Source organism: Lissotriton vulgaris, chromosome 10, assembly GCF_964263255.1.
Source record: "Lissotriton vulgaris chromosome 10, aLisVul1.2, whole genome shotgun sequence".
NCBI lineage: Eukaryota > Metazoa > Chordata > Amphibia > Caudata > Salamandridae > Lissotriton > Lissotriton vulgaris.
Window position 1 is genome coordinate 463,469,716 of NC_141698.1, and position 10,484 is coordinate 463,480,199.

A 10,484-nucleotide genomic window follows, 5' to 3' on the forward strand; every position below is an offset into this window, starting at 1 on the left:
TATTGAATATCTCCATGAACATTTTCATAAGTATGAATAAAATACTGCAATGAAAAGCAACTTCAAGTTTGGAAAACTTTATTGATTAAAATTTGCTGGTCTACCCAGCACACTAATAATCAGTGCCCTTTGTGACACTAGCACAGTCCAGTGCTAGTGCTTTCCTCAGTTCATATTACATACTCCAACGCAGGGAGTAGACGAAGGAGCACGATTCACGCCTTTAAACTCAAAGATTACCACTGAGCTGTGCACGACTACAATCTAAAAGATTGATAATAACACCACCAACATTAATGTGACGGGTGTGCCTGTTTTTCACCACAGAGACGTCAATCTGCGGATGGATTTTTGCCACTGCCATCCTCAGGTTGTGTTCCACATCCAGTCTTGAACTGTACTTAGTCTTTAGTACCGCAAGTGCTGAGAACCCAATCTCACATAAATAGGACGAGCTGAAAGGCAAGAGAGTTTTGATGGCAGTTTATCGCAAAGCTGAATATTCTGCAGACATTTTCAGCCAAAACTCTCCCTGTGAGACTTTGCTGAAATGCATCTGCAGAGTGCGGTCACTTTGAAGATCAATCAGTTCTTCCTGCATACGGATTGGGAGATGGCTTGCCACCTCTGCCAGAAAAGGTTGAAAGACCCAGTCATTTAAGTGATCGTTGTCCTCTGGAAAATACTTTTGCAAACTGTCCCTGAGAGAAGTCAGATGATTTTTTTATTACCTCAGCAACACTTGGAAGTTCATATTCAGTCTCCGCAAGAGCATCTACTAAACATGGAAACTGCTCAAACAGGCCATCTTTAACTAGTCTTCTCCATAATTCAAGCTTCTTCTTGAATGCAGTTATTCTTTCATTCATGGTAAAAGAAGTCATGTCAGCTCCTTGCAGAGACAGATTCAGGGAATTTAATTTCTCAAAAATGTCAGCAAGGTATGCTAGAAGTACAAGCCAGCGGGGATTGCATAGTTGTTCTGATTTGCAGGGGTCCAAACACAGAAGAAACTGCCTTACTTCATTCCGTAATTCAAAGATGCGAGACAGCACTCCCCCCCGGGATAGCCACTGCACTTCTGTATGAAACAGCAAGCCATCATGCTCAGCTCCCATTTCTGCACATAAAATTGCAAATAGACAAGCTCTTGTGGGATGGGTCTTTATAAAATGTACTATTTTTACAGCAGAATTCAGCACATCCTCTAGTTCGCTGTCCATGTTTCGAACAGCAAGGGCTTCCCGGTGTATCATACAGTGGGTCCAAAGAATATGTGGAGCCACTTTCCATACGTTAGCTTTTAGGCCAGCCCTAGCACCACACATTGAAGGAGCACCATCTGTGCAGATTCCAACACAGTTATCCCATTTTAAGCCATGGATATTCAGGAAGTCATTGATCATGGCAAACAAATCGGATCCTGTTGCCCGCCCCTTGATTGGCTTGCAAAATAAAAAATCTTCTAGTACAAGTGTTTCATAACAGTAACGAACATATGCAATTAAATGGGCATCCTTTGACACATCAGTTGCTTCATCCAGCTGTAAAGCAAACAAACTTGATTTCAATCTGGCTATGAGCTGTCCCTGGATATCTTCTGACATGTCAGCGACGCGGCGGCAAACTGTTGTATCTGAGATGGGTATACATCTCTGCTGCTTTTTCACCAAGCATTGTCCTAGCTACGTCGAGCAATGCTGGGAGAATCACCTTTTCTCCATCTACAAAGGGCCTTTTGTTTTTAGCAGTGTGGTATGCTACTTGGTATGATGCTTTTAATGCAGTTGCAGGAGTATTTGCCACATGTTTCACAGCTTCTTTCATATGGGTTTTCTCTGTCAACTTCCTGGCAAAAAAATCTCTGCTTTTTCCTGCTAGATGCCCATCTTTCGTTTCAAAGTGACGCCTTAGTTTGGTTGGCTTCAAGCTGTCGTTAGCTAGGATCACGCCACAAATCACACACTGCGGTCTACTTTCTCCACTAACAACAATGCAGGTGAAACCAATATCGAAATAGGAGGAATCATATTTCCTTGTTTTTGCAGCTTTTCTCTCTCCGTCGCTTTCTGTTTCAGCCTTTCGCTTGAGCACTATACCCTCTTTTCGAAGCAGAAAACGATCCATATCAAATGCTTGCTTAACCTAAGATAAAAAAATCGGAGGCTGCATGTTAATGAATAGTAAATGGCTAAAATGTTCTCGCTGCATGAGGTTCAGGAGGTACGGACAAAAGTTTGGTGGATTTGCTATTTCGATTCGCACATCAACCTTGGTTTTCAACAGTCACAAACACAGATTACAATATCCACACAGTTCAATATGGAGTGCTACTTGGCGTTGGATGCACATCCACCTCGGGCATCAACCTTCGACCACCTTCCCAAAGAAATTTGGAATGGAAGTCCTTACACTGTAAGCAAATACACCCGTGCACCTCCAAAAAAGTCTCTTTAATCCTTTTGCTTATTTAGCAATATATCTGGAATTCGTATCCTTGGTCAACCAAATCAATTTCATCACACCAGACGTAGTACCGGATTCAAGTCTTTATTTTTCCAAACTTAATAATCCACAGCCGACGCGCGTTTCGCCCCCTATGGGCTTTTTCAAGGCTTTGTATATTGTCGAAAAAGACTTTCAATTCCGATAAGTACTTGTAAATTTTGAGGATACAATTCGTATATGTTCAAGCAATCTTAAAAATACTCATGAATGATGATGCATGATACTATTTATTCTTCCAATTGTCAGTATTTTCCTTAGTTGGTGTTATAGTTGTGGAGCCATGTTAAGTTCCACAATCTTCACACGTGTATCAGTTCACCGTGTACGCCGTCCCAATGAGGTACAGGAGGTCTTTAACTTTGTAGTTGCAAAAAAAAATCTTTAAAAAAAATCTTATGTTTAAAATTAAGTAAATTTGGATAAAAACATAATTCTGTGGTAAGTGGCTAAAAAGTAATTCCATCTCATCCAGGTTTTAAGTAGGTGCTCCCAAAATTGCTGCAGTATGTATATGCTGTATACCACCGATGAGGCTCTGGAAGTTACTTGTTCGAAGGTTAGTGAGGGCAAACTTCAGCACTGCCCCTTCACCCATCACTCAAACAAATGCGTACCTTCTTATTCACTTCCTCAGATGTTTCTTCTGCTTGAATAGGAGTCCTCAGCCTAGCGACCAAGTAGCTTTTTCCCTTGCAATGAAGAGAAAATGTTTAAGAAATATTACTTGCATGTTCTCAAGTTATTAGTTGACGTCCTGATGGCTGGTAAGATGGCCATGATCTGCAAGTTAAAAATGAGATTTCTAGCAGGACCACATTAGCTTTCCATTTTTTGAATTTGTTAAATTGATTGCATGTACTTCCTTGAGGCTCCTTCACTTCAATATCCCCCATTCACAATACACCCACTCTCCTGTAAGCACACATTTAATTTTACTTGTGCCATGTTAATATTTCAACACCAGTGCAGTTCCTCCTTGGACCTTTGCGCAGAATCACAACTGGCACATGTGACTAATGTAATGTGCACTCTGCAGAGAACATGTGCAGCTGAAAGGCATCTGGAACAGAACAAGGAGGGCTCCTGGGATACTCCGTACTGCCACTCTGTACCTTTTTTAAATTTGTATTAAAAATATAAATCTTTCCTATGCCAAAGCTATGACTCCATTGGTTAAGATACCACCTTGATATATTGGGAAAAATCCCAGGCGGTTCAAAAAAAAGCAGCCACGAGAACTGTATTTTCAGCACTTTCTGTGCATACTTTGAACAGCAAATATAAATTTATTCCACGTTGTAAACGTCACACAATTGCCCCCAAATCTTTTGGGGATTTCCATGTGTGGGATTCTTAAAGTCAACAGGTCTCCTGAGAAGTACAGAGCTGCCAAGGTTTCAGATTGCTATGTGTGACATTTTTATAATTTTAGTGTCTTATGAGTGACATTTCAATGATTATATGAGCGACACTTTCTCGCAAGCAAAATCAAGCAAAGCAGGTGAGGGAAACGTCACTGACCTAAAGTGTGTGACAGGACTCAATACTTCCTGACTAGGTAAAGCACTTGGTACATATTTCATGGAGACTTAGACGTGGCCCTAAAATCTTACCAAATAAAAACAAAAAACGCTCCAATGTTTTATTCTTGAACAGCCTGCACTTAATGAGTTTCACGGATATGTGTGCTCTCCCACCATATATTTTTACAAGCCACTTTGTGAAGCATATGCTGCAAAAAGTGGCTTTATTTTTCCCATAGACCGGTTTGGTTACCTGGCTTAATGAAGAACCAAAACTGGAATAATCAGGGTTGAAACCCAGTGTGAAGAGCAGTGAAACATGAGTAACAGGCTTTTAAACCGGCTGTGCAAAACAAAAAAGAGAGAGGAATAAACCAAAGTTTTATTTGAGTCAACCCAAAAGGCCCTGTGCGGCTGCATGAATACTAATTGGCTGGTGGAGAAAAGACAGGTGCAAACTCAATGTTAGGACAGATTCCTAAAAGAAAGAAAAACAAGTGCAAAACCTTCCAATGTTGCGACAGATACACGGGTAAAAGTGCTCGAAAACATGCTGACGCTGTTGTCACACTAGAAATGCTGAAAATGCATAAATAGAAAGTTATGTGGATACAAATAAACAACGGAACACCAGTGGACCTAGCAGACAAGACATTCAACTAAAACATTCAGTGTAAGGGTGGTGCTGACACTGTTGGGATCAGTGTAACCGCAGATCATGCAAATGGCCACGCAGAAAAGAGAGGAAAATAATGGTTTATATGTGATAGAAAGCAGGTAGTCTTCTAAGCAGAAAACTCTGAGACATGCAATAATATTGTACCTTGTATGCTTTTGTTACTTGCACACGTCACTTTTTCCTCCTGTAATGTACTGTTTGCTCCCTCTTGCATTTTGTTTGCTTTTGATACATGCGTAAGTGCCACATTGCCTGGTCTGGCAGGGGTGCAACCCGCCAGTGGCTGACATGCCCAGTGGCCCCCAGTGACCCAATGGCCAGGCGCCATGTACACATAGTGAGAGGAAAGGCCAGGACCCAGACACCCAGGAGGATGTGTGGCCCGCGACTACGATGGTCCTTCTGCTCTAGTTTCTTCTGTAACATGCCTCCCACTGCCTGCAGGGCCAAGAGAGCAGCTTACTAATACTTACTAATACTGTCTTGCCTGTGCCATTTCAAAACCCCACTAACTAATTATGTATTCCGAAGCTACATGTGATAGAAAGCAGGTATTATTCTAAGCAGGAAAATCTGAGACATACAATAATATTGTACGCTTTTGTAACTTGCACGCATGTCACTTTTTCCTCCTGTAATGTACTGTTTGCTACCTCTTGCATTTTGTTTGCAAGCTAGGTAATTGAAAATGTACCTAAAAGTTTACTGCTGTGATTTATACATCAAAATAGCCAGGACAGTAATAATCATATTGCAAGTCAAAATCTATATTGGCGGCCCAATTCATGAACCCTTATTGTTGATGTAAATTGATCTGTAGGACGGTTAACTCAACAAGTTTGTTGATGGTGGGGGCTGGTGGCCCACAGAGGGCTTGAATTAGACCCATCATTCAATGACCTAGAATTCTAATGCTTAATGGTAATACAGTGGTTAAAATATTCAAAAGAAACATTTCTGAAATAAAGATAACTTGTGGATCATAATTTTATATTGTTTCATATTTTTCACTGTAAGTTTACCATGTTTTGTGGTATCTTGTAGTTGGCAATGGTGTTTTTTGACGACATAAATGGCTGTTGGTTTTTAAGATGAAGTGTGTATCTACCGCTTTGCCTACATCATGTTCGTTCTTCTTCCTTTTGTCTGATTTTATGTCTCGTCATATGTATGTTTTTGCACCTTTAATGATAACCATTTTTGATTTAGCAATGTATAAAAGGTTTCTTTAAAACTATTTATCAGTCATCTTCTAAAAAACTCAATTTTTAAAAAAAAGTATATATTCTTTATAAAATCAAACAAATATAATACATTTTGAATAAAAGTACAACAAAGTGGTCCATGATCATTTATATATAGTGGGTTCTGATATCACTAGTCGTTTATGTGTTATGTGTACTAGTTATAGACCTTTTTCAAACTAGGTTTTTAAGATGAAAGCACACAAAATGTGTTGGAGATGGTGGTTTTTGACTTCTGAGGCATTGCATATATACTGTATATTTTGTATGCCTTGGTGTTTTAAAGAATGCAAAGGCCTTGCAGTTGCCATGAAGTTCAGCTATGAAGAGAGTAGGCTTGGAAATGCGACCACTTGGGACCCCATTTTGAAAAAGTCTATCGTTTTGGTGGAAAGAGGCAAGTGAGCCTTTGCCATTTCAGTGTTACTACGTCATTTCCTCCTTTTATTTTTCCTTTCAATTATATTGCAGTGGTATTTTCAGCCACATGTGTTTTCTCCTATGTTGGTTATTTATGATGAAAAAGGTAGCTTACTTCGGCATGTTTTCTGCAAAACCTATATATGCTGAAATGTGTTCAAGTGTGTTACTATTGTCTCATGAAATGTAATGTTTGCTTTTGTAATTTGTTCACTTTGAATTTTTACTCTTGTATCATTACTGTTCCATCATTACTGTACTGTGTGAAGCGTTCTGACATCGAGTGAAGTCCGCACTATAGAAAAACACATATTACAAATGCATACATAATTGTGGCCGAACATCAGTACAACACCCACCCCCCCTGCCTTCGAGAAAGTCATAAATACGGCAATAGTGCATAAATACGGCCAGAACACCCTCCACCCCCCTGTGCCTTCGAGAAAGTTATAAATAAATCCATATTGCATAAAAATGGGCGGAGCAGCAGTCAATCACAACCCCCTCCAGCCCCCCCTCTGCCTTCGAGAAAGTTCTAAATACAATCAATATTGCATAATAATGGGCAGAACAACACCCTCCAGGCCCCCCCCGCCCCCCTCTGCCTTCGAGAAAGTCATGAATAAGTAAATATTGAATAAAAACGGGCGGAACAACGTCCAAAACAAACACCCTCCAGCCCCCCCCGCCCGCCTGCCTCCCTCTGGGTTCGAAAAAGTCATGAATAAATAAATATTGTATAAATAGGGCCGGAACAACACCCTCCAGCCCCCCCCCCCCACACCCCCCCTCTGCCTTTGAGAAAATCATAAATAAATCCATATTGAATAAATAGGGCCAGAGGCCGGAACAACACCCTCCACCCCCCGCCCCCCGCCCCCCCGCCCATCTCTGACTTCGAGAAAGTCTGTGCTGTTTAATAAAATACAAATACGGCCGGAACACCCCCCCACCCCGACTTCTAGAAAGCCCTCTTACCAGCAGTCCTTTCCAGCGATGAGGGCAGATTCCAACGAGAGGCACACGCAGACCTGAGTGAGGAGGCGATGAGGGGCAGATCCCAGCAATCCTTCCGACGGGGAAAACGTCCAAAAACACAACCAGGAAGAAAAAGCAGCTAAAGTCGGATGCAGGGGATTTATGGGCGCAAATTTCGCGGCACTTCCTGCAATGCAGCTGCTGCCACTCTCATTGGTGGAACGTCACTGGTGACGTTTCTGCATGCTGATTGGGGAAAGCGGGAGCAGCAGGCCAATCACAATTCCTTTTGGAACTGTGTGCCTACTTGCAATGTGGGACGGACGAAAAAAATCAACACAACAAAGGTAAGCTTTTCGCCGCCTGGAGTTCGCGACCCCCCTGGGATGGTGGCGCGCCCCCCCTGGGGGGCGCGCCCCACAGATTGAAGACCACTGATCTACGCCATATGGCGGGTTCCGCTTTGGTTCTGCCCTCTGCATCATCACCTTCCACTGTCCCCCAATACACTCAGCAATGGACTGCCATATTCTGTTTGATCACCAATGACACAGCAAACAGACTGCGGACTGAACTCTTCCTCTTCCTTTGGACTTGCCATTCCTTGAAGGACTCTGGCTTGCCCTCTAAGGGCCAACATTGTAAAGTGGGGCTTGCATGGCCCTGTACTGCTCCAGATGCAACTCTCTACCTAATGTGCATTAAACGTTCAGAATCACACAGATGTGTTGTGTCTATGGTATTTCAAGTGTGGTAATATTGATGAATGTAGGGCCAGTGAATTCCTCCTACGTCCATGTGGCTCATGTCATTGGACTTGGGTCACAGGGTGACACATTGCCGAATGTTGTCCGGGTGGCGCCGACACAACAGCGACACACGCATTTGTTACTTCCTTGTCCAGCCCTGTGGGGAACAACGCCCAGATCCCTGGGGTCATTGTTCAATCCCTTACACTGGACCGGCATATGTCAGGCCAGCCCACTACGCTTACGCTCCAGGGGGCGACAACAACGCAGCATGTGCCAGAACTTCCCTGTAGTGATCTGCTGCTCACAGGTCTAGTTGTCAGCATGCCACAGCCACTCCCTCACGGCTAGTGTACACCCACACCACACCCATCCAACACACGCATCACAGCACATGTGACCCTGCCAATAAAAAGGGCCGGGCACATGTGCTCGACGCCATTTCCAACCTCTCTCTGGGTGTATCTGTGTGGTGTGCATGTAAGCATGGGGGCCCAGGGGCCTGCAACATCACATTCCGCAGGCCCGGAGATGACGTAATGGCGTAAGCATCACAATACCCTGGAGGGTCCATGACTAGCGGGGCACAGACTTGGTGGCACCGGATACACTGTGGCTAGTACAGGCACACTGCCACGGGTTGGTGACTTTCGGTGCACTGAGGTAGGGGTACCGTAAGTGTTGAGCGGCTGGGCAGCCTGCGATGATGCCCCATCATGGCGGTCCAGACTGCTCAGGTTTTGTGTGCCCTGCTGGACTGCAGTGTAGGCCTGAGCCAGCGGGCAGCGCGGGCCTACCGCCATGTGGCATCACCTCCCAGATCACAGAGTTAGTGGAACCTCAAGGGCTGAGCGGGTGTGCAGCCTGAGATGATGCCCTGTGAACTGGTATGTCCTCTGCCATGGCGAAATCAAGACGCAGCATCAAAAGTGAGACCTGGTGGCCTGCAGAGCGGAGCTCATGATGTGGAGGGGGCCATGTCTGTGGGACTCTGGCGTGTGGCTTGCAGCGGCACATAGTGGGCCCTCTTCTCTACACACCGGTGGCCGAAGGTAAGCAGTGAGGCCTGGGTGTGCCGGGGCGTGCAGGCACTGCTGGGCGGTGGGAGAGGCTGGTGTGCAGCTGCCTGGGTGTGCAGGGGAGGATATGCACAGCTGGGCGCAAGGGGGGGCTGGGGTGCAGCTGCCTGGGTGTGCAGGGGCAGGCATGCACTGCTGGGCGGCGGGAGGGGCTGGGGTGCAGCTGCCTGGTTGCACAGTGTCGGCACTCTCTCTCCCTGTCCCTCTCTTCTTTTCTCTGTGTCTCTCTCCCCCTCTCTGTCCGGCTATCTCTCTCTCTCCCTCTTTGTTCATCTATCTCTCTCTCCCCCTCTATGTCCGTCTATCTCTATCTCCCTCTCTTTCACTCTCTCTCTCCTTCGCTCTCTCTCTGTCCCTTGATGTCCACAGGACACACCCTCTCATAATGATTTTTGTCTTGCAGGCTGTGACGTACGGATTGTCCCGCGGGGAGCCGCCATGTGTCTTCATTTTTATTCTGTGCTTGTGTTAATACATTTTCATTTGTTTCTTCGAAGGGGAATGTGTGATGCTTATTTTGTGACAACACATGCATGTAACCAGATGTGACTGTGCGACATCAGGCAGATTATTTGGTACATGATTCTGTGTAGTTGATGTGGCATGTTTTTGGCCGGGGATGGGTGCCCCTAGGAGGTAGGGTCCTGGGGTGGTGGCGGTAGGTGTTTTGGCCCTTTTGGGACTCCGAGCTACATGATGAGTGGCTCCATGGCATCTGTTGTCCTTCAGGTGCGGCTCTGGCCTGGGCTCCCTTTTGTGGTGCAGGCTGTGGTCTGACTTTGCACCAGGTCAGAGCAGGTGTTAGTTTCCTGCTGCTAACGTGCTTGATCGCATGGTTTGTGGTCGTATCGCCGATCTGGCTGGTCGTTGAGAATTGTGCGGAGTGGTGTTGTTGCGGATTTTGACTTGGGAACACCTACTCTGCTCTGCATCTCATTAGCAATAGTTACGGGGGTCATCTGTGGCAAAGTTTTTTGCGCTGCTATCGCAGGTAAACTGGTGCTATGGTGCTATGGGCTGTTAGCACCAGCTTGTGAATGGGGTGATAAATGTATCGCGACTTTGCAAGTGATAAAGTACCATTAACTCGGCGATAACTCCTTGGGAATATGCCCCTGTTTGTCTTATTGAGCTGTTTTTGGAGCCTTTTGTTTTCTTTCTTGTGTGTCATAATAAGAATAGATCATCAGTAAGTAGCTCTATTGCCCGGTGCTGCCTCTCCGCTACCGCTAGGTGTCTTCGTCGAAGTCAAGGATGTATTCGTGACCCTGACTGGTCTGGGTTACACGTCTGGGGCAGGGCCG

General features: G+C 44.9%; 1 protein-coding gene across 1 annotated transcript; it reads right to left on the reverse strand.

Moving 5' to 3' along the window:
- Positions 1–653: 653 nt before the first annotated feature.
- LOC147685410 (zinc finger BED domain-containing protein 5-like) lies at positions 654–1,607 on the reverse strand. Its single transcript, XM_086939783.1, has one exon. The coding sequence runs from the start codon at positions 1,605–1,607 to the stop codon at positions 654–656; it is 954 nt and encodes a 317-aa protein (XP_086795909.1).
- Positions 1,608–10,484: the final 8,877 nt, after the last annotated feature.

Coding starts and splice junctions, on each gene's coding strand:
- LOC147685410 (XM_086939783.1), bottom strand. CDS start 1,607: ATGTCAGAAGATATCCAGGGACAGCTCATAGCCAGATTGAAATCAAGT.